General features: G+C 42.2%; 1 protein-coding gene across 1 annotated transcript in view; it reads right to left on the bottom strand.

Annotated features, from left to right (window-relative positions):
* The window catches only part of TSHZ2 (teashirt zinc finger homeobox 2), a 448,413-nt gene extending 421,220 nt beyond the window's left edge, over positions 1-27,193 (bottom strand). Inside the window, exon 1 of the mRNA XM_065892295.1 lies at positions 26,624-27,193. Coding sequence (XP_065748367.1) covers positions 26,624-26,663 — 40 coding nt within the window. The 5' untranslated portion in view covers positions 26,664-27,193. The remainder of the gene's footprint in view (positions 1-26,623) is intronic.
* Positions 27,194-27,419: the final 226 nt, after the last annotated feature.

The following is a 27,419-nucleotide window of genomic DNA, read 5'->3' as shown; positions in this document are numbered from 1 at the left end:
CCAATAAACGCTGGCTCTCAGTTTTATAACTGAGAAATTATAATGAAGTCACGTGAGTTAAGGTAAGAAAAACAATCGTGGCCTTTCCTCCCTGAATTGGTGCGTGTCCCACAGTAGATCTGGTTATGGTATTGACAACTTCCTTTTTCTTTTTCTGTTTCCTTTAAGCCTCAACAAAAGGGGTCACAATGATAGTCTTTAGTCTGTTCTCCATCAAAGCAGCGAAATATCAACCAAGAAGCGCAGGAACTCCACTTCAGACGAGTGTTCTCAGAACCACAGCTACGCCACTATCAAACAATGATACTCTGTTTATGGAACTCGATAGGGAAGACGTACGTAACATTAAACCTTCGTGAAATGTCACACACTTTTAAGCAAGTGTTTTAGTTGTGTACATTTTTGCCTCTTTTCTTGCAAAATGAAACAGAAGAGAAGATGGTGCTTTATTTTGGTTGGGGCAAAAGAAGTTTCAACAGGCAGAGTTCAGCTCCCCTGAAAGAGGATAAATGAGATGGGTCATTTCTTCCTTCCCCATTCTTGAGCGAGTCAGAAATGGTGGGAAACAATGACCTTTAGGCCCGGACAAAGCAAGGAACCTTCCCCTCTCCTATTTTCCTTTCATCTTCTAACTAACAGGATTCCTTCTTGAATGTGTTTTTAACACCAGTTCTTCAAACAGGTCATGAATACCTCACAATCCTTTCTCCTTCCTTGACAGACATTTTGACTGTTGCCAGAAACTACCTTTGATGTGTTCCTGTAAAGAATAACACAGACTTTCCTGTTTGTCTCAAAGCTACTGAACTGAAGCTTCCACTGCAAAGGACAAAATGATCTGTATTAAAAAAAATATCAGCACACCTCCGCAAACACACACACACACACACACACACACACACACACAACTTTGTCATTATAATCCCAGACCTGGCCTCCCCAGGGTTCAAACAGTTCTTGTTGTTACCTTCTTGGTTGTTCTAATATGATTTTTTTCATCATGCTTTCCCTAATCTCTGCTATCGGTGTCTCAAAATAGCAACAGTAATTATTAAATCCCTCTCTCCCCTTTCCATTCCCGGCTGAACTGGAGCGCCTCTGAGATTTCCCCACCAAACCTCTGAACCCGTCTGAGGTTCGCTCGTCTGTCTTTCTAAGTCAGCAGAAGGAAAAACACAGGAAGACTGTGCCTTGAGCTATAACAAATCCTGGAGAACCCCTAGCTTGTCAGTATCTCCTGAGGAAACTTTTCATAGAATCAGAGTCTTGGAAGAGACCTCGAGAGATCAAAAAGTCCTGAAAAACAAGGGTTCTAAGAAACTCAAACTCACACAATATTAAAAATGGAAAGAGCTGTAGTCATTGCCTGCTCACTATCTTTTCTTATCCCAGTGAAATGACTTCCGTTATTTTCACTTTCTCCTATGCAGCCCACTCTCTGGCCCTATAAACCAGTGTTCATGCTTTCTCTATCACCTTCATGATTTTTGTTTTATCTCAATACTATCTGTACCATTATTTACTTAATTTTTTCAAAATTGATTTCCATTGGATTCATCTTTTTTTCTTTACATTGGACTCAGCAATAAGACCCATGAAATCACGACTTTAATGTACTTTTCCCTTCGAATTCATAACAAATTAAAACCATAACTATTAAAAAAATGCATACTTCTAATACCTAAAATTATCTTGAATACAACTGTCTTATGCATATAACAAGTTGGGAATTAAAGTTCTAGATCAGGGGCTAGCAGATTTTCCTGTAAAAGGTCAAATAGTAAATTTTTTTGGCTTTGAAGGCCAAGAGGCAAAATCAAGAATATTATGGAGGTACTTATATAATATGAGAAGAAACAAATTTCCACATTTTCCCCCCAAACATTTAGAAATGTAAAAGCCATTCTAGCTCACAAATCATAAAAAAAAAAAAAAAAAAAGGAGGTGGGCTGAATTTGGCTCATGGGCCATAATTTGTCAATCCCTGCTCAAAATCATGTATCTGATATTTGTTTGAACCTTCTCTGAAATTTCTGTAACATAGAGTGGGACATAAAAGGACTTATAGGATGGTTGTGAAGATGAAATAGTTGAAAAGCGTTAAGTGTTTAATACACCATCTGGAGCAAAGCAATTACTCAATAAATATTAGCTGTGTTTTCATCTTTGTCATCATCATCTTTTTCTCTCTCTTGACCAGGCTGGTTAGCCACTGAGTACTTTTCCTGGCACACAGTAGGCACGCAGTGTGTGATAGATGATGTTATTATTTCAACTGGTTGGAGCAGCGCTTCTTAACCTTCTATGCGGATCAGACTCAACTGCGGGGTTATTTTTACAAACACACGCTAAGTCTCACCTCTGGAAATCCTGACTCTAAAATTCACTTAAGGAATAAGCTGAGCACTTGTGTTTTTTTGGAAGATTCTAGAGCAATTCTGATGATTCTAAACAGAAACCTGTGACTTAGAGCATAGTCTGGCGAACAGGGTCAGATATCCCAATCCCCAGATAGACCCACTGCTCTGTTTTATGGTCACATACAATTCAGTGAGTGCTCAGCCCCTCTGTTAATAGTAAATTCCATCTGTCAGTCAATCAACAACTGATGTTAACTGAGCACCTACAAGGTGCCAGCCCTTGAGCTAAGTTCTGGGGACACAGCAGTGAAGGAAGTAGAGACCCTGCAATATGATAGTCCCTCTTCCTCACCTTTCATTCCTTTGCCATGCTTGATTTTTTTTTTCTTAGCCCTTTTCACCGTCTTGCATCTTCAGTGTATATTGGTTCTGTCCCATGAGAGCAGGGACCTGATACATTTTGTTGACTGTCGCTCCCACAGCCTAGAAGGGTGCTCAGCACACAGTAGCTGTGTGTTCAATAAAGATTTGTTCTAACGGGTGAAGAGGGAACTCTGCACCTCCTTAGAGAGCCAAGCTGACGGCCAACCCAAGGCAGAACATGTCCCCAGCCTCCTTGGTGTCGGAGTTAAGAGTGAAGCATGTTTTCTGGTCCTGCAACCTCCCTGCTGTTTAATCGGAAATCATTACTTTATGACTCAGTTTATTCTTTTATAAAATTAGTAAAATGTCTTGAGTATTAAATAGAATAATGCTCATTGCGGGGACTATGTTTAATAAGTAGCAGCTCTGTTGTGTTGGTTTTCTCGTCACCTGGAATTGAATGCACAAAAGACGGTTCTAGAGCTTTTCTGACAATCCCTAAAGAGATCAACTGAGAGCAAGTAATATGCCTATATTAGTACTCATTCTATAGACTGACAATATGCATCTGTTTATTGGACAAATAGTTCTTGAGCTTCTACCGTGTACTGGATGCAGTGCTGGGGTCTCAGGACATGGGGCAGATGATGAAACCAGTCATGGCCCCTGCCCTCAAGGAACTTACTGTCTGTGGGGAGGGGGGGTGGGGGGAGATGGATGGGCATCAAATAAACCAAGAATCATAAAATGCCAATGCTGAAAAGTGGCATCCATGCTGCTTTCAGGTTAATACTGGGGAGGAAGGTGGGATTTGACAAACTCTAAAGGGTCAGAAAAAGTTGTCCTGAGCAAGTGATACTCAGGCCAAAACCTGAACCATGTGAAGGTGTTATAACCAGACTTAGAGGAGGGAACCACGGCTGGACGGGAACCACAACTGAGTAAAGCCAGGGTGCAGGAGAGAAAATGAGGACCTCATCTCAGAAAGGTCGACAGGAGCCAACCACTCAGGGGCCTGTACAGGAATTCTTCTCAAACCTCATCTGCCCGTGAATCCCCTGGGCATCTCGTTAAAATGTCGCCTCTGATTCAGCAGGTCTGGGCCAGGGCCTGAGAGTCTGTATTTCTAACCAGCTCCCAGGAGATGCAGAGGCTGCCGGCACACAGACCATACCGTGAGTAAGAAGGTTTCAGGCCATGACTTTAACGTAAGAGCAGGGAGGTTTAGGCAAGATTTCCCTGAGATCCCTCTATACTGTATGAACTCATCTTGCAGCTGTCAGGGAGCAAAACCCTCTGCCTGGAGCTTGGGAATCTTTGGGAAGCCTCTAAGATTCCGTGGGAGTTGGTGTCCTTTCCGGGGGAGTTCACTGACACTCGTGTCAGTCCCAATTCTAGGTGGCATTGCCATGAAACAGGCCACTTCTGCCCAACAGAAACTCCTTTGCGTGGGTGTTGCAATTCAGAAACTCTGGGGAGGGACAGCCCATACATATTCTTAAAAATCAAGGCAGGCTTGCTAAAACGAAACATATATTTATATTATATGCATACACACGTACATAGATAATCTTTGAAATGCAGTAATAGCCACACATAGGATTGAAATGAAATCTTACACACATTAAATCATCTCAAATTTAATCATTAAAGGATTAGGGACTGGGATGCTTTTGCTGTTGCTGCCAAGGCCTGAGCAGACCCAGACTTCTCCGTCGGAGCCCACATCTGGGACTAGACATCTCAGGACGGCCTGTCCACTGGGCAGGACCGATCCTGTGGGCGTGGTGATTGTCCCTGGCAGTGATCAGTGAGAAGCTAGTGAGCGGGGCAATACTGAACACACACGGGAGAGACGGGTACACGGTCCGGGGCAGACGAGTCTGGGGAGCAAGTGCCCCTTCAGGGCCATTCGGGAGGAGGGCGGAATGAGGAAAGCAGGTGCCTGCTCGATGCCTTCGGTGCATCGTCTCCCCCAGGTCTACTAATTGTCTTTCTAAGACAATCTGGGTGACAAATGTCCCCAAACAAAGGCTGACGCCACCCGCCCCCACGCACGAAGCTCAATTGAATCGCTCACCTCTGCAGCCTTAAATCAAAGGTGGCTCCTATTAAGTATAATTACCTTTGCCGGCAGCTTGTACAACACAGCAAGTGAGGGGCTACTAACCAGGAACGGCTTCTACAGAGCATTATATATGCCTTGGACTAAATCAGCAGGACCCCCAGCTTCAGATACACGTGTAATTCAGCCAGGAGCACATGTATACTGCAGGTAGAGACCTGCACACACGCATAAACACAGCATTTCCTCCACGTATGTCAGCAGCCCGCAAACACCACTCTGCCGAAGAATAAACTGCGAGAGAAAAGGTTTCTCTGAACCTCGAACGTACAAGACGTGTTGCGCGGTCAGTTTTTCCACAAGAAGGCAAATTGCCATCCAACCAGTTAGTGTCTGAACAAGTCCCAAATCCAGGACAAGAAATCAGACAAACTCCAACTTTCTCACCCCCGGAAAGCAGGGAAGTGACACCCCTCCCGGCTGGCTTTGACACAGTCATTTTTCTCCCACTCAACCTCACCGCATCTTTCACTCCTGACATACAAAAACATTTTTATAAATCACGGGCATCTTTATCATTTCAGGCTCGTCAATTCCCATTTTGCCTAATTAATAAATAAATCAAAACCTGAAAGGAAACGAAAGGAAAGTTGAGAAGATCCTTTGGCCCTAACCAAAAAGAAGCCACAGGGAGCTAGATGTAGAATGTGGTTCTTTCAGTCCTTCAGGCTCATTCTAGGAGTTATGTTTCACCTCCGTTTTCACTTTATAGAAGCCTGTTTATTAAACTAGGTGCCCAGAAGCATAAATGAAGACCTCAAAAAAAAAAAAGTCTCTCTCTCCAAAGACGTTATACATTGCTATTCTAGTAGTCTTCAAACGGTCGGCTCTCCCCTCCACAACCACCGTATTAACTAGCATTTATTGAGCACTTACTATGTACCAAGCATGTATGAAGCATATCATGTATACAATGGATATAATCGAGATCGCGGCCCCACGTAGTATTAAAGGTAGTTTTTCAAAATTAAGAGACTAGTGGTTAGAAGGTTAAATAACTTGCCAAAGGTCAGACAGAAAGTAAATAAGTGCCTGGACTTGAACCCCAGTTTGTCATGTCATGAGGTCAGGTACATGTAAAGCATCTGGGACAAAGCTGGCAGGGAATGGACTCTTCAGTACCTGTTAACAAGTCTGATCATTATTGTTTCAGGGAACAAAAGAGAAAAGGTTGATTCCATTAAGGGTTGCAGCAAGCAGTGATCAGAGTGGCCAACTAGGAGCAAATCTAGAAACCTTCACAGCAAATTATCACTTATAAGAGCTGAGCAGGGGCTAGCATGTGCAGGAAACAAAGGACCTGGGTTCAGTAAGGATTAGTAGGAAAAGAAAACAGGGAACTATCGCTGATGGAAATGTCCAGGGCTACCTGGGGTAAACTTTGGACAGATCAAGTGAGACCCAGGAACAAACAAACATACAAACAGAAATGAACTTGAGTTCCTAGTGAATCACAGATCATCATCCATCCATCCATCCATCCATCCATCCATCCATCCATCCATCAATCCATCCTAGGCACTCCATCTCTAACCTCTTAAGATAGGGGGCCGTGCCTCGTTCGTCCCTGTAGCCCTGGAACACAGCACAGCATCTTGAAAATAATAAAAATTAACAAATATCTGTTGAAAGAATAAAAGAATGACCCTCAAATACATACACTCCTTTCAGGGAACTTATCTTCCAAGAATCAGTTTGATCCTTCCAGCCTTCCTTCGCTCTCACAGTTTCCAAGCCTCTTCTATATTATTCCTGGAATGAGATTTTTACCCTGGAAGATCTACACGGCAGCATCAGTGTTGGCTCAGCAAAGTTTCAAGCTCAAGCCCTCACCCCACAAATTTTTCTTTGCTCCTCGGGAAGTCAAGCCTCTTATTTTTGCCATGCATTTCTCCCACTGAAAATTAAAACATCTCAGTCTCACAGCTTGGTTTGCCGAATGTATTGTTTGTCACAGCTCTTGTTTTCATGATGCAAAAACAATAGGAAGCCCTTCCCCTCACTTTAATATTTTAAAAATTCCTTTAAATAAAGCTGTAAGTTTCCATTGCTACTGTTTTATCTTGGGGACGCCCCGTTAACTTGTCCAATTCCTTCCCTCCACTGCAGGAGAGCAGTTCAAAGTACGTGCCTGAGAATTCAAATTGGAGTTACAAACCAGTATTCTGTTTATTTGTCAGAGTGCTGTGGCAGATTCAAAAGTTAAACCAAAGCACAAAACTCTTCTTGTGGAGTGGGTACTCAGGGGACTGTGGTCTAAAATGAAAATCAGATCATTGTTCAAAAAAGAGAGAGAAAAAAAAAAAAACAACCCTCACACAGTGCATTGTAACACATTTGAAAACATCTCTGTGTTCCTTAAATGTTCTGCTAAGAGTACTAACAGGTCAGTCCACAGGAAATGCAAGAATACGTTATAGTTTAATCAGGGCACATAAAACACTGTCTAGAATGTTATGTTGCCCAGGGGAATGCAGTGAGCAGGGAACATTTACAAACTCCAGGTCAGTCTCCCCATTACATCACTGTGAAAAAAAGAAATTTATGAGGTTAAATTATATGGATGTTATATATTGGAACTGTTAGCCCATTCCCACATGAGAATGTTGGCTGAAATGGCTAGATTCCCTGAGAGAAATTTCTAAGGCCTTCTATTGTGGATGTTCTTATGGTAACTTTCCACAAAAAAAGTGAAGACTTATTTATTCTTTGAAGATAATGAAATGAATAAAAAGAAAGAAGTCTAACCAAAAAAAAAAAGCCCTAATTCCAATAGAGAGGGCACCTAAAATACTTATTCTTATTACTCTTCTCCAGAGATAATAATACAGAAGTTACTTTGTGGAACTTCCTCGTGATTTATTTGACCTGCTCCTCATCTAAGTGATTGGAAACACAGATGTTGATGCTATAACTTTGCTTCCAGTAAATAATTCCTCAAAGGACTCGCATTTGTTTAACCTTAGTCACAAGATGCTAAAACTTATTAAACATTTATGGGAGCAGCAACACAATTTTGTTGGTTTACGTCTTTGGCAAGATTGGAAACTCATATCCCCACTTTTCCACCTTCCTTTCACCTCTCTAAAAGAAAAAATATCTTTGAGGAAGTTCCTGTACCTGAATTATGAAGATCCCCGCCCCCCTGCTTTACTTCTCCATCTGCGCCTGCAGTCTGACAGTAAACAGAAGGGCTGCCATGCTGATCTCAAAGAACAATAATTAAACCAAAGGGACAGCAGACAAGGTGCTCCCGTGGGATCGACAGGGGAAGAATAAAAACCTCACCAGGGAGCTGTTTTCTTATGATTGCGAACCTGCTTCTGAGATAAGCAAACATTCACAGGTGTGATGTGTGTGCATTTATTCACTGAACAACGCTCCCTAAGAACCTGCTCTATTCAGCCCTGCGGACATACATAACATGGGTATCTAAATGTCCCAAAGACTCCAGGAACCTTGGATAACTGTTCGTTCATTCATTCATTCATTCATGTATTCAACAAAAACACCTACTGTATTCCAGGTACAGCAAATGAAATGGTCCCCACGATTTTAAAGTCTGTCAGTCCCTGACATGACACAATGTAGAAAAGGAAACAGAAATTACAACTGGTATAGAGCCTGCTTCCTGATATTATCTGTCACTTATACATTTCTTATCTAGAGCTGATTTTCCTGTGCAGGGGACATGGGGTGTAACTACGGCTCTGTTTCCCTCTCACCTCGGGCTGTAACCAGTAGGGCAGGGGCAGTGCCAAAGGGGCACCCCTGGGGAAATACACCATGGCACTGGAAATACACTGTGTTCACAGGGAAAAGCCTGAAGAGTTTTGTGGTGATTTCATCAGCAGCTCAGCCTTGGCATGGACATATGCATATACTATGTGCACCACAGACACAGAACTCACCAACAGTAAGGGCTTCTTACTCTCGCCCCACCAGACACACACACTAACATCCACGACATATCTAATCCAGCTGTACATGAGACATATTCATGTCCACAACACACATAATATGAACAGATTTACAACTCAGATCCACGGTAAAACAGATCCACAGCGCGCGCGCACACACGTTCTAAGGAGGCTGCTGTTCTTGGTTGTGAAACGCATCTGGTACTACATGGACCCTCTAAACTCTGGGGTCCTATCTAATTAATATATCTAACCCCAGGACCAACCAGTAGGCCTCAATACGTGTTTGCTAAACTGCATTACAGTATAGTATAACCGTTCCATATGTTAAACTGGAGGATTGACTATTGTTAATAATTCAACTTAGAACACGGACAAACAAAAGTCCTTTCCTGACCCCACCCAGGCATGTTTAATACCTCATGGAGATTTAGCATCAGTAAGGCTATAGCTGTCCAGCTATGAAGCTTAATCATTATATACTCTGAGGACAAATGCAATTTCTTTTATGCTATTCACGGTTTGGTTTTGTTTTTTCCTTCTCTCTGTATCCCATCCCACCCCACCTCAAGGTGGCTAATGACAGTTTTCTTGACATACTAGGATTCAAGCCATGTTGATGACTGTCTCATTCATTATTGGGATTATTGACATATTTTATGTTCAGTTTACTTACTTCAAGCAGACATGTAGCAAGTGCCTACTAGGTGCAAACTAGCTAGTTGAATTTCTGGTTAGAGAAGTATACAACTCAGTAAAGACACCAAGAATGTTCAAAATATGAAATATTAGCTGTTTAAGTGATGTTTATTTTTCTTAACTCATTCTCTTGCTAAATGCAGTAAAATTCTCACAACTGTTATTCTCTACGTAAATTACTTATGTGACAATTGTAAAAATTCCCAAGAATATTCATTACAGGATTGTGTGTAATAGTGAAAACTTTAAAACATGCTAAATGTCTATTAACAGAGGAATTGATAAATCAGTAAAAATGTACATGCTTATGGTGGAATATTATAAAGCATATAAAAGAGAATTAGCTATATCTATTTTCTTAAATCTATCAACTCTTTCTCTCTTTTTTTCTCTACCTATGTACTTGCATACTGGGATAGAGACCCAAAAATAGAGTAAAAAAGAAAACCTTGTAAAACGAAGCATGAAACTATTTACAACTATATCTCAATAAAACTGGGAGAAAAAAAATTAACTTTTTTAATTAAAAAATTAAAAATTTTAATTTAAAAATAAACTTACAATTAGTAGATCATATTGAAAACAAAAGCAAACAAACAAAACATTTTAAACATATAAAAAAGAATAATAATACTCCTACCTATACATATACGTGCAGGCAATACTGTAAATAATGTAAGATGTGCACACCAAATTCTTCATAGTGCCTATCTCTGGGGACAGAGAGAGGGAGAAAGTAACAATAGTTGAAGAACACCTATTATGCACCAAGCACTATTCTAAGTACTTAATAAGTGCCAACTTTTTTTTTTTTTTGCAGTACGCGGGCCTCTCACTGTTGCGGCCTCTCCCGTTGCGGAGCACAGGCTCCAGACACACAGTGTCAGCAGCCATGGCTCACGGGCCCAGCCGCTCCACAAGTGCCAACTTTTTAAAACCTCATTAATAGTGCTTGGAAGTAAGCACCCTCCTTATACTTATTTGACAGGACTGAGGTGCAGAGATTTTAAGTTTGCTTTTCAAAGGGAACAGCTTTATCCGTACAGTTTAATTCCTTTATATCTGAAATTTACTGACCAAGTGAAATAAGCCCACCTTATTACTGACAGTTCTCTCCTCTATTCCATCGGATTGATTTATTCCCATCCAATATCCATAAAGAAAATATTTATATTAAAGATGATAAAATAAGATAATTCCATTTCTCATTAAAATAACTGGTAATCAAGTGGCAAGGCAGTTTGCCAAACCTTGTATTACTACAAATGTTTGTTTCAAAATGTCACCCAAATTAAAAAATTAAAAAAATAACCCACCACCAACTAAAAACGATTGTTGATTTTTTTTCAAGAAAGATCCCATCATGATTTCTGTTATAAGCAACGTTTTCCCTCTGAGATATGACCCCTTGAATTTCGTGATCATCTTTTTTTTTTCTTCACATTATTCAGAGTACTCATTTAAATGTCACCTATAATTAAATACTTACAAGTAAGAAACAGCTTTGGAGACCCTGACCATAAATATTACGAGGGACTCTAAAGGGGAAATCTGTGAGGGTAGCTTTGCGTTTGCTAAAATAAATAATGGGGTAGCGTCATTGCATGTGTTCCATATTTCTGATGGCCAGGAAGAGTCATGGAGCCTACAAGAGATTTATGGGGAACAGATGAGCAGTGTCTGACTTCAGGACACATCCTCAAGGATGCTGTAGGAAGTGGGTGAGCACGATTACTTACTGAGCCACCCCAGATGGACTGTGTTGGGGATTTTCATGGATTTTTTTTTTTAACCTCTGTTTAATAAAACAGGAATGGACTTATGAAAACGTGATTGTGTAAAGCTCAAGAGGTTCTAAAAATTGTTCTTTTTTTTTTTAATCTTCATAGTTTCCATTTTTTAAAATGGTCTTTAGATATTTAGATAAGGATGATTCTCTTTCTATCATTTTTTCCTTTCTTGCTTTTGCCACAATTGACTGACTTCAACCTGGAGGAAACCCTCAATTTCAGTTCATGCCCTTGATCTGCACATATTTATACTAGACTATGAATGTTTATGTGATTTTTTGCTATTAAACATTAAATGATGTGAAAAGCAACAAAACATGGTGTTTGAGTACTTGGGCTCTGATACGCAGACCCAGCGTTTAGTATCTTATTTAAAAGCTTGTATGATCTTCAAGTTACTTAAAATTTCCAAAACTAAATTTCCTTGTCTATTCAATGGGCCAATAATAATATCCGGTTCTCAAGATGTTCTGGGGAGAGACTTTATGTAAACGACTTTTATGTAGTCAATGCTGAGTAAATGTTAACCACTTAGTGTAGATTTTTGGTTCTGTGTCATCCAGGTCAATAAACAGTAGCCATTATATGACAGACCATTATGATTAGCACCATCTTCATCATTGCTGCCATCATTATTTTGATCACAGTCACCTATGGAGGCACATATGCTAGACAGAAAAGGCTTAGAAGTCTGATTACTGGGAAGAATCAGGAAAGAATACAGAGGGGATGGATTAAGGAAAAAAAGAGGAAACATTGAAGAGAGGATGAGAAAATATGACAAAGGTAACAAGAAAGTGAAGGAGGTCCCAAAGAATAAAACCAGGTTTTCTGCCCTCTCCTCCAACAGTTTCCAAAATCTCAGAGAGTGTAAGAAATAAAGAACCAGGTCTGGGATATTCCTTTTGTTTCTTTCTTGTCTCTTGACTCTGGTACCGAGGGTGTCAGCCAGCTCCCTAGCGGACGGAGACTTTGCTATATATCTGCTGGACTGCCTGCCTTTCTCCTCTTAACCGAGGGATTCTCTGGACTCTGATGTTTCATGTTGTGACCAGGTAGACCGACGCATAAATGGGTGTGTTTCCCTGTTGAAATACATTAGGGAAAATTGTCCCCACCATTTCTAAAAGCATAGGCAATTGCCATGAGAGAGGGAGAGCAAAGGAGACTCTACTCATATTTTTTCCATTGACTAAAAGCCAAAAGTGAAAATGGACCCTGGAAATAATTTTTTAAATGTTTAAATGCTTTGGCATTTGGAATTAGAGAGAGAGAGAGAGTGTGTGTGTGTGTGTGAAGAAGAAGAAGGAAAGGAGAAGGAGAAAAAGAAGAAAAAAGGGAGGAGGAGAGAACTTAGATATTTTTCTCCTATATCCTGTAATTTAAAGCCTTAGTGGGTGCCTAAAATTCAGATTCAGGGTCCTCATGCCATCCTATGGAATCAGAACCACTAGGCTCTGGCCTGGGAATCTGTAAATTTACATTTTAACAAGTTTCCCAAGTGAGGAGGACACCAAATAAAGGTTGAGAACCACGACTCTATTCCAGATGCAGAACCAGAACATTATTCCCAGTCCTTCCATATTTGCAAAATTTCCTGGGCCAGTAAAGACTTTCCAGAGTTTTTCTCTGATATCCTGGGAGGGGAAGTTCATTCTGGTTTTAAAACCTTTTGAAGTATTCATGAAAGCCTCTGTTTTCCGGGCGTTTCTTTGACCTGAGTGTGACTTGGCAGCCATAGCTCACAGCTGGTTCATGAATCCCTTGCCCCGCTCAGGCTCTGGGCATCTATAGCGTTCTCACATTTAGTCATCGTGCCCCAGCCTCATGGTTTGCGCAATGCCCTCCCCCCAACTATTGCTTTCTTTGTAATAATTCCCTCTTTTATTTACTTAATTTTATTTTAAAATGAAAATTTATGTCATTCAGTCAGCGGAAGGCCAATCACATTTGCCATAAGTGATGGTAATCAAACAATGAAAAATCCAAGTGTTAATATTTTGCTATTCACTGTTGTTTGCGAAAGTCTCTGAATCTGTGGTCTGCTCTTTCCGATAATCAAGTGGGAGAGAGGTGTTTAAGACAGGCTAACAGCAAGTGAGACTTTCTTCTTGATTAAATCAGAGGATTTGAACCAGTATTGAAAAAGGAATACTGTTTTCATTTCCTGCCTGCCTGCTACTTAAAACTATCTACCCCAGTGGTCTGAAAGCCCATAATGGGGCAACGGGGGCTTTAAAAACTTTTAGAGATGGGCTTACCTGCCTCATTAAAACATTGCATAGAGCACTGGTAGGCTTGGGAAGAGGAGATAGCCATTAGCAGTTTCCACTGGTGGAAATGATCGTTCCAGTTAGTGTCTACTTTCCTGCCCCCAAGAGATGCACCTTTAACTCCTTGGGTTTTTTCACTTTCACTCCTACTAATCACATCACTGTCATTCATTCTGTCCAACAAGTTATTGAGCACCAACTCTGTGCCAGGCTTTTGGATGCAAAGCAAATAAGATATAAGATCTGTTCAGGGTCACAAGCTCAGAGCCATGGTGATGATTTTAATAATTTACCATTTATCGAGCACTCACTGTGGACGAGGCACAGTCCTGAGTGCTTTACAAGTGTTCATACTTTGCTCCTCCCAAGCACCCAAGGGGGACTTTTCATTGTCTCTAACTGATAAGGAAATCTAGGCATGGAGAGGGTTATTAATTTGTTAATATATACAGTGACTAAAGTTTCTTGACCGCTTACCATGTACCACCATGTACTAAGTATGTTACCTGATTTATTTCAATGAATCCTTGTAAAAACCCAGCGAGATGAGTCCTTTTAGTAGGTCCATTTTGCGAATGAGGAAATTGAAAGTTTGGGCGGTAGAGGTGCCTGAGGTCACACAGAAAGGAAATGACCCACTGGAGAGAAATGGAAGCCTGGTCTGTCGACTTCAGGGTCCACCCGGTTGCCCTGACACCGTATTGTCTGATGGGGGTGGGGAGATGCAAGTCCAGGACTCCATGAAACGTGCTTGAAAGAGACTAGCCTCTCCCTGCACGGTCAATTCTAGAATCAAGGCAGCTCCAAACACTTTCCCTTGTTCCCACTTTAGCTCAGAAAATGGTAGACTGACGACTTTCAGTAAGAACCTTATGTACAACTAGAGGAAAGAAGCAAAAGAAAGAATTCGGGAAGATAGTAGGATAAATACAGTCAGGCTTTTCATATACAGGTTTTAGTATACTCTTCTTTCTCACTCATACCCACCTGCAATTTTCTGTACATCTTGTCTACCTTTACACCAAGTTTCCCATCACCTGGACCATCAGTCTGGTCCAAGTCATCACCAGGTTTTGACTAGGTTGATACAGAAGCCTCCAAAATGGTCAATCCGCTTGCAGCCTTGGTCCCTGAGAAGTAACACGGCAGCCAGCATGATCCTGTAAAAACCTAAGTCGGATCCTATGTCTCCCTCGCCCTGTAAGGCTCCCCAGTTCAGTGAGAACCTTGCCTCCTTACGCAGCATCTCGGTTCTAGAGGTTTGGCGTCTGTCTATCCCTCTGTCCTCATCGCTCACCCTCTGTCCCTCGTCTCGTCACCCTGGTCTCCTTGCTGCTCCTCCAGTTCCTGCGGCAGCTCCAGCCCCAGACCTTCCCACGCACCTGGAACCATCTTCCCCAGAGACTTGCCCTGTGCTGTCTGCCACCGTACTCAGAACCCAGTTTCAATACCACCTCCAGGGAGAGGCCTTTCCTCACTATCTCATCTAAGACGGCACGTCCTCCTGTGACGCGAGACCCCTCACCCTCCTTTAATTTTCACTGTTGTACACACCACTCTCCGACGCGAGGCAACGTGCATCTGGGACCTGTCTGCCGCACAAATGTTAAGTGTGAAGAAGGCAGGCCTTCTGTCATTTTTACTCAAGCCTCCAGTTCCAGCGCCTCCTACAGTACCTGGTACACGGCAGACCTTCAGTAATATCAGTTAAATAAAGGTCTGAGGACAGGCAGCAAAAATTCCCCAACACTCTCTGCTATCCCCAATCTCTTTGTCCTAAGATATCCCTTAACAGGCCCCAGCCAGTCTCCCTTCTCTCTTCTCCCAGGCACTTATCTGAAGGTGACAATTAAAAAGCGAAGAAGAAGGCGTTACCAGGAAACAGCCTATAGCCTTCTCCTGTTAGCTTAACAACCCCTAAGCTCTGCGGCCTTGGGCCTGAGGGGATGAGCACAGGCTTCTGGTGGGGGAGGGCTGGGGGCCTCTGGAGGCTGCGGGCAGGAGGACGCAGCACCTGGAGAGCACAGAGGGAGAGAGGTCGACCTCTGGGGTCAGAAGTGAGGCTCCCCACCCCCTTTGCCTCCATCCGGGTCTAGGCTTAAGGAGGAAGCCTACAAATCCATAGTATCAGCAAGCACCGTCTATAAGATGAATGAACAACATTCACTGCAGAAAGGTGAATCCCTGCTCTTCAGCTGAAGGCGGAGGACGTCACGATGAACAGAATACAAGCTTCTAACTAAAATCACCGTCTTTCTGTCATTAATGTTTCCTAAATTGATAAATATTCAAAGTGCAGCTATGATCGTGATTGGTACGGAGGTCTGCCAAAAAATTTTCGATGCGTAAAAGAGATTCTTATACTCGAAATTAATTAATTAGTATACAAAGTAATACACTAATTAAAGTATTTATTCATTCACTTATTTATAGCCTCATTTATTCATTCGTCAGGAAATATTTATTTAGTGCCTAATAGGTACCAAGGACTAATTCGAGTGCCTAGATTTCTCCCAGGATTCCTACAGAAGACAAAACAAAACAATAGAAAGGACATAAATTCATTTACGGAGAAGACGCTACGTAAGTGCCAGAGACTGCACCAAGGGTTTCATCTATATCCCATTGTCTGATCGTCACAACCACAATGTGAGGTGAATAACATCATGTCTCCATTTGTCAGGTAAGGAAACTGAGGTGCCACAAGGTTAAGGGACTCCCCTTAAAGCACACTGGTGGCTAGTTAAGTAGGGAGGAGCTGCAGTTGGATCCCAACTTGGTTCTTAACATTTGCCTTTCCACAGCCTCATGGATGGCACCCATCCCTGCACCTGTCAATTCCTCCATAAAGCCTGGGCATGTGTTTTTACCTCCAGGTGTCACCTCTATTATTCTAAGCATCCTAGTCTCCATCACTGAGGGGCGAACTAAGTAGACTGAATGGATAAACATACCCAAGTCCACCACCATCTTTGAAATACAAACAAGTACCCCTGTTCTACTAATAACCCAATTAGATGACATCACTTTCTTGCTTGAACCCCTCCAGCGATCCCATCACACTTAGATGCAATTCTAGGAGGCTACACATGATCTGCCCCGCCTGTGTCTCCTCCTCATTTCCTGCTACTCTCCCCTGTCTTCATCTGCTTCAGCCATAGTGGCCTCCCGTGTATTCCTCAAGCACGCAAGACATTTCTGGCCTTAAGGTGTTTATTGCTTCATCTTCCTGTAATGCTTCTGCCAGATCTATGCTTGTCTAGTTCTTCATTTTCTATTCAGGTCTGATCAAATGTCACCACCCGATTAACACTACCCCCAACCATTCTACGTAAAATGGCAACCTTCCATCCCTTTCTAACCTACTAATCCCAATTCATTTTTATGAAATGCCATTAGAACTATTCAATATTATGTACTTATTTGTTCGTTGGCCTCACCATTTGTTGTTTTGGTCTCACCCACAAGAATATTAGCTGGGTGGGAGTAGGGACTTTTCCTACTGCAACATTCCAGCACCCAGATCAATGCTTAGCACACAGGAGATGAACAGTCAACATCTGCCGGGTGAATGGACACATGAATGCACACACATACACACGAAGAGGAAGAGCTGACTTTATATATGGTAGATGGCACTAAGATTCTAGTTGGAGACGCCACAAAAGGCAGCATTCTCCGTCAGTGTTCTCAGTACCCTTCCCCCCCCCCCCCAGGTTTAGACATCACAACAGATGCAAGGGAAAAATAATAGGAACTGAGGGTCCTTCCTTGGCAAATCACTATGACTCTTCTAGGTTAACTACCACAACAGATTATGCGCATGGGTCTTGGAAGCAGAAAGTTTCAAACCAACCTCGGTCACTGCATGACCTTGGACGAACTGCTCTGCAGGTTATTCAGATCCCCATCAGTAAAATAAAGATGATACTAGCATCTAACTCAGGAATGTCACAAGACTCCACTCAGATGTTCCCTCCTCTGGCAGGTCTCCTCTGGCCATCCACACCATTGTTGCCCCAATCCTGCTCTCATATGTTTGTGTTTATAAAACAATTGTTATCATAGAGCTTTTTACTATATGAAAGTTATCTTTTTTTCCTTTATTAAATTACTTGTATGTTCTCTTGCTTCCCCCAACTGGAGGGTAAGATCCCCAGGGATCACACCCATCCTATTAACCTTGATGATCCAGGTGACCAGAACAGGACCCGGCATGTAGTAAGAACTCAAGAAATAACTGCTGCTTAAATGAATGACTGTAAAATTCATAACGTACTTGGTAAGATGCCTGCCATATAATAAGCACTTAGGTAGTGGCAGATATCATTATTACTGTTGTCGTTATGGGTTTTGTTGCTGGTGCTATAATTACTATTCCTTGGGAAAGAAACAATTTTTTTTTTTTTTTTGAGTTGGGGCAGGGCTCCAACCTATCCAGTATGAGTTTTTCTCAGAAAAGGCTAAAACACTACTCAGTGATTATATTTCCAGTTTTAAAAATCAAAACGCATCCAAGTCTGATTTCTTTTGACCCTGAACTCCTGGTCCCATAATAATTGGCAGGTTCCTCATTTCCCTTCTGGTATACATTTTTCATGGTCTGGTTATTTGGGGCAAAGATACAATAGCTCTGTTAGGTGTGGCCCCTAGCAGTTTTAGTGCATTCTCTCAGCTCAGGACTCATAACGTCCTTTCCAAAATCCTGAACCTTAAGAAGAACTATGATTACCCCCATCTTGTAGGTTGGAAAATGAGGAGATTTGAGCAGCTGGTCTAAGCATTACACATCCAAAAAAGTAGACCCAAGGATTTGAACTTGGGTCAGTCTGACTCCTGAACTCACATTCTTATTCTCTGAGTAAGGTTATCTCTCGAGCTTGCCCAGGGCCAGTTAAGTAGGGTGGCAGAGCTGTAACCAGAACCCAAGTCATTTCCTCCTATTCCATGGTTCCATCCACAGTCCAAAACCTAATCCCAAGGGAGAAAGCAAGAAGAAGGGCACAGCTACAAACCCAACTTTCTAATAAAGGAAAATAGCTAAAGGCAATTCTGATATAAAACGTGCTTATATAGCTTTTCATTTCGGCATTTTTTTCTGTACCAAGTGGTACCGAACACATAGAATAGATTTAACTCTTCTCTACAGCATCATCTTGGCCCAGAAGCTATTCATATCTCCCTGGGGTATAAGAGAGAGGCTTCTAAATACATAGAAAAGTCTACAGACCTGATTAATTGAAGTGATTTAAAGTCAGCCCCTTGCAGTTTATACAGAAATATGTATATGCTGCCGCTCCTACTTACACAAATCTCCCCTATAGAAGACCTTGACCTTCTGTTTTCTTTTTGTATCTCCCGCGTCACCAATCACCAGATTTCATGGATTTTTCATGGCGCAGAAAAACATTTAAGGAAGTTTCTTCTAGATTCATTACAAACACAATGGCCGCTGCCAACTCTGTTTTTATCTCATTCTGCACTTTGTAACTATTTTCATTAAAAATAATAACGTGGGGACTTCCCTGGTGGCACAGTGGTTGAGAGTCCGCCTGCCGATGCAGGGGACACGGGTTCGAGCCCTGCTCCGGGAAGATTCCACATGCCGCGGACCAACTAAGCCCGTGCGCCACAACTACTGAGCCTTTGCTCTAGAGCCCACGAGCCACAACTACTGAAGCCCATGCGCCTAGAGCCTGTACTCCGCAACAAGAGAAGCCACAACAATGAGAAGCCCGCGCACCGCAACGAAGAGTAGGCCCCGCTCGCCGCAACTAGAGAAAGCCCGCGCGCAGCAACGAAGACCCAACGCAGACAAAAATAAATAAATTAATTAATTAAATTAAAAAACAACAGTAACTGTGTTCTGCCCACCTTAATATCTAAACTGTATAATTTCTATAGAAATGACGTAGATGTAGCTTGAAGAAGAAAGCTCAGGGGTGATTTCAGAGTATTCACTCAATTCTGAAAGCACTCAACTAATTAGGACCAGTGATCTTAATTTTTGTACTAAAGGAAACTGCAGCACGCTGGCTTTCTTAAAAAACCCACCTTAGCGCCTAGCAGCTTTACGGAAACATGAGGTTTCTCCTTTGGCATAAACGGACACTACAGCTTTTCAATTAAAGTAGTCTTTGGAGAGAGATGCAGAAGAGCTAAAAAGCTCCTTAAAAATCTTCCCTGCTTCACTGCCTCTCCTGTGCCGGGTGGGGGGTGGGGGTGGGGGTGTACAGTTAAAGTGCAATGCTATTTTCTCCTTACCCTGCGAAACAAAGTTTTCGATCTTGAACCCTGAGCTGGCTGTGTTATAGATCTTGTTGAGGTTTTGCTTTTAGTTTTCAAGCCCATATTTGGTTTTCTAGAACTGTTTTTAAAAGGGGGATGTGCATTACAACGTCCTATATTTTTGTACATCCAGAGAGAGCTTTGTTAGACCCTGCTTCAGGTTGGGTAGTAGTTAGAGGGATATTGAAACTATTTTTTAAAATTAACACAAATGGAAAGGAAACTCTCATTTAGATGAGCAAAATTCAAGACAAATCCTTTCAAATACGATCCAGGTATTTTTTTCCCCATGTAATTTCTCTAAGCTCATTATCTCTGAAACGTTTGCCTTGTGCATTCCCTGTTGTTAAGTACAGCTAAATAATACTGATATATTAATAATAGGGTTAGCTAGCCGTGCCTCCTGAATTCTAATTTCTAAAATTTTAAACAATTTTAGGCATCACAAAATGTTTGAGAATGCCCAGAGGACATCTTTTTCTGTAGAGGAAACACAAAAGACCGAAAGAGGCAACAACTGGAAATTCCACATGGCTGTTTTAATGACTTTCGAATCCCTCCAAATTATTTAATCATTTCACCCATGGAGTTTGCTTTGGAAACAAATATATCAGCAATTCCCACTTGCATCTGAGATTTCTTCTCTGTGTGGCTGTGTATGTATACAATATCTTTGGAAAGGACCTGAGTCTGACGGTTACCCTCTGGCAAAACGAGTAACACAAGTACGGCCAAGCTGCTGAAGACGCTCCAGATGCATGTCCAAGTTAGATGAAAATCCTCTGAGTTTGCAGACATCGCCCAGAAGTGGATATCTGGTCTCTAAAGTCTCTGTTTTTTTATTATCATTTCTTAAAGACCCGGTGTATCTTGAAACTGACTTTCAATGTTAAGCCTATCCCTTCTTCTGAAAACAAGTTCCTAAAACAAGTGACTTGACAGGTCAGTAGCAGGAAAAAAAAAAAAAAAGAAATTATAAATCCAGTGAAAACAGTGTAGTATGCTAGAGGCCTGTAACCGTAGGGTGGTTTTTCTCCCTGCGATATCCAGGTAATCAAGCAAACACTCTCAACGACCTATTTCTTATGTGGTTAGAATGACTAAGCTCGTTCATAATCGAAGAGCTGCTTGCCAAAGGTCACCCTCAGAAACAGGAGAATTTCTAACTTTAAGTGGAACTCAGAAAACTTAAAATAATTTTAAACATACAAATTGTTACAAATTACTGAAAAATAAATTTAAAAAAACCCTCTTCCAGGGTGAAAAGGTTCTAGGAAGGTAGAAGGATGAGATCTCCCTGATACAGACTGTAGGGGAAGACATTCTGTATTCATCCCAACATTAGAAAATGAAAATAAATTTCTCCCAAAGAAATAAAAATAAAGCAGCATTGTCAACTTGTGAGCAATAAAATTATTTGTGTGCCAAGCTTCTTTTAATATCACTGTGATTTTTTTTTTCATAAAAAGTCTCTCAATTTGTTGTAATTAAATATGTAATGAAAAAGCACTGCTTCAGGGAAGCGATGCAAGACACTCTCTGTTAGTTTAATGCGTTTCCAACTGACTTTGCATCAAACGAAAATGATACTCTGTGTGTGCCTGGTCTTAATATAGAATTTGTTAGGCAATTTTGTGTTTTTTAAGGGGGACTTGGGTGGACACAGACACTGCCTTTGAAATAGTGGCTGAGTCTTCCCAGACCATGACATACTTAAATAAAATTGATGGTACAGATACAGTGATGGAAGGGAAGCACCACTCAGGACATTTAACTCGTGTCAGCTAATTACAGACCCGGCATAAACGTGAACAGGGCCTAGGTTTTCTTCCTGGCTGATTTCCCTAAGCTCAGCTGCGGTGATGAGCAGAAGTGCATCATTTCAGTGGCCTTAAATAATGCCAGGCTCAGTGCCCCTTTAAAACCTGCTCAACTGAGAGGACAATTCCCAAGCCACTGGAAAGATAAATAGATCAACCCAGGTATTATCCAGTTGGAGAAATTCCGTCAAATGAGTGAGAAGTCAGCTGGGATGAAATGAAAGCATAAGCCTCTGTTGGAGAGTGTGACAAAAGGCAAGATGTTACCAGGGACAGATCTGCTAAAGGTGCCTAGGAGGTATTTATTGGGTGTGAAGGTTTCCCGAATGGGTAGCAACAGAATCAAGGTGACTGGGAGAAAAATAAATGTAAGGTGGGAGAAAAATAAATGCAGAGTATTTCTGAGGAATGCTTCTACCCTCCTCAAAAGTCACCTCTGATATCCAACCCCCAAGCCTCAAGAAGATTTTCATTGTCGAGAAGTTTCTCATGCCCCCTCTTCCTTAGCTGGCTTCCACTAGAACTCCCTATCACTTGCAGTCTGCTGGTTAGGGTTAATGCATTGTGTCCTGATATGGCAGATTTAAAATGAAATCAATAAATGCCTAAAACAAATGGGCTTTTGAGATGTCCCATTCAATCTGGGTCTTTAAGGGTGAGGGGAGAGGAGGGAGAAGGAAATCATGAGGGGAGTGGGAAAAGGACCAGTTAGGCAATCAATTTCTATCCAAAACACTGTGTGGAGGATGTGATTTCAAGGTACCTGTCCTTTCTTTTTTCACGGATCTGCCTTAAATAACAAGAATAGCCTTGAACAGTTCACACTGCTGAGCCCCTATGGCGGTGGGGGTGTGTATTTATTTTTTCCATTCATCTGTTAAAAATCGTACTGTTTGTGTAAGTGAAGGGGTCTATAGCATGCGGTATTTAAATCTTCAAGATGGGAACTTGTCTTTCTGAAGTGTGCTTAAACAAAGTGAGAGTGCCAGGGTCGAGACTCCACCCCGATACCTATTCTCTTGAACCCCATTCCACTTGCCAGTGAATTAAAGGTAAACTTCACCCTGAGCTGTCTGACCCCTCCCTGCCCTGCTGGTTTACACTGCTGAAACCTTGCCCACTAATCCAGTCATTGTCATCAGGAGGTTGAAAGGGAGATCGCTCAGGTCATCTCCACACTCCACTGCAGTATTCCGAATTGTCCCTGCTGAATATGTTTCCCATGTAAATAACCTGTGCTATTAAGGTGCAAATTGCAACTTTTAAGTAATGATTGCTAATAGTCTAATGTTTACTGCCACACAAGGACATTCATGAAAACAAAATCTGCATTATTCATCTCCATATTAAATAAACAAAATAAATTGAGGGAGCTGTTCTCTCCTGCAAGACTTTCCTCAGATCTGGATTATCGAATAGCTTCTGAGAGTCAGCAAGAAGAAAACATTTAATCTCTTTGAGTAGGCAGCAGCAGACGCCTATAATTTATATATACATTAGATATTCATATGTATATGATGCCCAAAGATTTTGCGTCCTCTTGCAATTGGCTGGCATTATATAAAAACAAGAGTTCAGGATGGTGAAATAAATTATATATTACACACGTGTATGTACAGAGGCTGCGACAGATTGTAGAAAATAGAAGGGTTACAGTGTAAGTCTACAGTTTAACATTTTTAACTACCCTGCGTCTTGTAAAACACAAACAACTCAAAACACTGTTCTGTTTTACTTTACCTTTCTGCCATCTTCTCTAACTTCCCTACAATGGATAGGGAGAAAAGATGCTGGTACAGAATCCTGCAATATTTTCAGGCAAAAGTAGATGCGTTTTAGTGGTGAGTGAAATATACATCCAAGGAAGCAATCACACTCACTCGTACATACACAAACCCCTGGGGTACTGCAGGCTGCTTTCTAAACTTTTTTCCTTGCCCGAAGTAATAGTATGGTAGAATAGCAAAGCTTTAGAAAGCCAGGAAGAATGACATTTCGGAGGGAAATGTTCTGACTTAGCTGTTTCCTTAAAGAGAACTGCCTACCTCACAGCCCTTCCCTCAAAGGAGGGAGGAATATAACCAATAAAGACTAACGTCCCCCATCACTTATAATATCATCTCGCTCAGTCTAACCGCATACCTGCTTTATTAGAAAGTTCCATAATTGATTCCTTGAAACGTGGAACTTAAAACTAATAATGCAAAGGAATCAAATTGCCTTGAAGAGTTCTCGGGGAAGAGAGTCTCAGTTCTGATTCACTCACAGGCTTTTTCGATGTTTCAGTATTCATTCCTCAAGCTAGAAATCAAGCTTTCAACATCAGCCCATGGGAATAATTACTTACAGTCGCGCATTGTTTAATTTTAAGCAGTGATAAAAGTTAGTATGGCCACAATCCTAGAACCCACCTTGTTCTTCTCCCTGGATGTTAACTGGCTAAAGAATCTCGAAGTGGCTAACTTTACTTGTGAATAACCACGTCAGCTAAAACAGAGTACAGAATCGATGACTTCAGACGAAAGAAGTATCACATGAAAAAATACCTGCTTTAGTAATATGTAAGTAAATAAATACCGTAAGAGGGGCCTCATTGTATACTAAGTGAATTATTCCCTTTCAGCTTGACAAGGGCTTCCACTTCTTCCAGTGAAAATAATAAAAGCCATGAGAACAGACACATAAAGACACTAGGAACACAATAGGCCAGAAAACTGAAACTACAGTCAGAACTTTCTAACACACACATACACACACAAACACTACAGTAAATAGATGAGCTAGCTCCAACAGACACCAGCTTAATGAAAAGGATCTAATTTAAAGAATGTGATACAGCATTGTGTTACGTACACCTGGATGCTCATTGATCAGAGCATAATTATAATCAAAGGAGTGCAGTTCTGAGCAATGCACTTTTTGTAATGAGCTGACCAAAGGAGACATGTCCAGTCATTCTGGTAATTTAAATTACTGCCTAGTTGTTGGCCTTTACCGGAACAACAGGGGGAAAAAAAAAGAGTAATTTTCAGGGCAGTATCACTTCTTGCTGGACTGTTGCCCAGGGTTCTCTTTTGGGACAACAATAAGGACGTTATCTCTAATAATCTAGCGATACTTAAATTTACGTTGCTAGAACTGGAAGAAGCAGGCTCAGTCTTCCTGAGTCTAAAAGGCCAGTGCACACCCCAGTGCTGTTCAGATTGCAAAGCAATCTAAGTTTTAAAAAATAAGTGAGTTAAATGTAGAAAGGGACAGGGGTAGGAGGAAGAAATTGTTTGCAAAAGAGGTAGCTAGAGTTGAAAAAAGAGCACTTCATTGACTAGGCAAGTTCTAAATAGATACGGTACTAAAAATACCTAAATTATTTTGCTCTTGGAAATACATGAATCAAAGCTTTGTAAATGATATTTCCCCATGCAATTTGAACCAATCTATACACGGTTACGGATCTGCGCTCAGAAGGGAAGATAATTGTGGATATCTCAAAGCACATGTACTGCCATTCGTGCTGGAATCAGGCCACGATGGAGGATGAGCTTGGTGGTCCAGCATGTTCAGACACAAACACCCACTTTGCCCAGATTTGTGACTAACTTTGGATTTGCTCTGAGGGTGGCTTTTCAAAGTTTATGAAAGTGTTCCACCGAACTTCTTCTCCCTAATGTTTCGCTCGAGTTGGAACAGAAGGAGATATTGTGGGGGGTTCTGCAGAAGACCCGCCTTGACTGATGCTGCCTAAGGCACCAGGGTAAAGACAGAAAGAAGGGGGAATAAAACTTAAGCTTTTTGCTAAAGCCCGATTCAACTGAAGGACACAAAGACATAAAAACGCCCACATTAAAAGCCAAACAAGATAATAATTGTGCATGTCTGGCTCTGAATCTAGAGGGCAAGGCTTGCGTCACTGGCACTCTGAGTTACCATGGTGAGTGATTTATTGATATATATCAAGAATGAATAGATCAAAGGCAGCGAGATGACAGGTGATCAATCACATGTCAAATCAAAACTAGCAATCAAGTGGAAAGCTGACTTTTCAGTGGGTGGGTCTGGGAGGAGAAAAATGAACTTTCATATCACACTTCCGAGAAGCAAAACCCCAGCATACTATTAAAAAAGCAATTAAGCAACCCAAAAGGAAAAAAAAAAAAAAACCCTTTACAAGATCTAATGTACTGATCCATTAACCTGTTCCTCTCTTTTTCTTTTTTCTTTTGGAGGAGGGGTGGTAAGTAAGAATTCACATGGGATAGTTCCTACTATACAAATCAATTTACAAAGTTTGCAACTCACTCTGGGCAAAGGAAATCCAGAGCTGTTTCAATATCAATGGGGCATTTTTCTTCCCCTTTTTTAAGAGAAGGGAGAGTGTTGATTAGATTTCCAAACGTGGATCCTCTTAGAAAACATATTCAAAGGTTCGTTTCCTGGGGTGGTTTTTTCCACCTTGGTGATCAAAGCTAAACTCCTATGGCTCGCCCCAAAGCCAGCCTTGCAGCCCGGGGCTGGGTCACTGCTCACACTTCAGTGTCCCAAACCCCAGCCAGAGGAGACGCTGTCCCTCGAGGCCAGAAGCCACTGGCACTGACCACGCGGAGGGATGCGGGGGTGGAAGGACTGTCTCCCCACTCCGCACCCCAAATCCTCAACCCAACTTTGGCCCGAGAGGCAAGAAGCAGACTGGGAGAAAGTTAGGGGTGGGGTAGAGGGTGGAGGAAAAAAAGTTTAAGGAGGGAAGGCTTGGTGGGATAGCTTCCCCCAACACCCCCAATCGGAGCCTGGAAAGGGGAGGATTTGGGAGACTGGAGAAGGCGAGAGAGGATGGGGTTATGAGCCGGGCAGAGAGGGGCACCCGGAGCGAACTCCCCCGAAAGCCGAGGGGGGTGGCGTCCTGGGGCACCCGGGGCGAGGAGGGCGGGCGAGGAGCTCGGCGCACCGGGCAGCCCGGCCGGACAGCCCCGAAGCGGAGCCGTTTCTCTTACCTGCCGCCCGCTTGGGTGCCTGCTGTTTCCTCCTTGGCATCGCTCTACTTCGCTCCAGTCCCACTTCTGGCGCCCCAGCCCCGAGCCGCGCGCGGGGGCCCGCGGTCTCTCTCGCCTCTCTGGGTCTCCTCCGCCTCCTGCCCGGTGGCTCCTAGGGCGTCACTCGGCCTCTGTCCCCCTGACGATCCCCCCTGCAACTCCTCCACCACGGGCCAGAGACCCCCCTCTCTGGGTGGCAGACACGGACGGCTGTGCCGGCTGGTTGGAAGTAGAGGTTGGTTCTGCCTTGTTTGTTTGTTTGTTTTGGATTTTTTTTTCCTCTCTCTCTCTTTTTGTTTTGGCTTTTTGGAATTTTTTTTTTTTTTGGTTTGTTTTTTTTTTTTTTTTTTTTTGGTGACTGTTGAGACACTTGATTTCTTTATTAAACATCCAAGACCGGGTTCGGATGGAAGGGACGAGGGACGCACACGCGCGCGTAAAGATAAGGAAAAAAAAAAAAAAAAGGCAATCCTGGGAAGGTAGTGGTTTCTTCTTTTTCTTCTTCCTTCTCCTCTTTCCCTCCTCCTCCTCGCCGATCTCTATGGCGGATTCGCGCTGGGGGCAGAGAGATCACTCACTGTAGGTTTGTGGCTGCTGTCGGATCCCCGTCTGTGAGTGATATGCTAGAGGACAGGAGCGGGTTTGGGAAAGACAGAAAATCTGGAATTCACACACACACACACACACACACACACTCACACACTCACACGCACGCACGCACTCTCGCTTCCTCTCACACACACTCACACCCCCCACA

Source organism: Phocoena phocoena, chromosome 15 (assembly GCF_963924675.1).
Source record: "Phocoena phocoena chromosome 15, mPhoPho1.1, whole genome shotgun sequence".
In the NCBI taxonomy this organism is placed as follows: Eukaryota; Metazoa; Chordata; class Mammalia; order Artiodactyla; family Phocoenidae; genus Phocoena; species Phocoena phocoena.
This window is presented reverse-complemented; position numbering and strand designations above follow the sequence as displayed.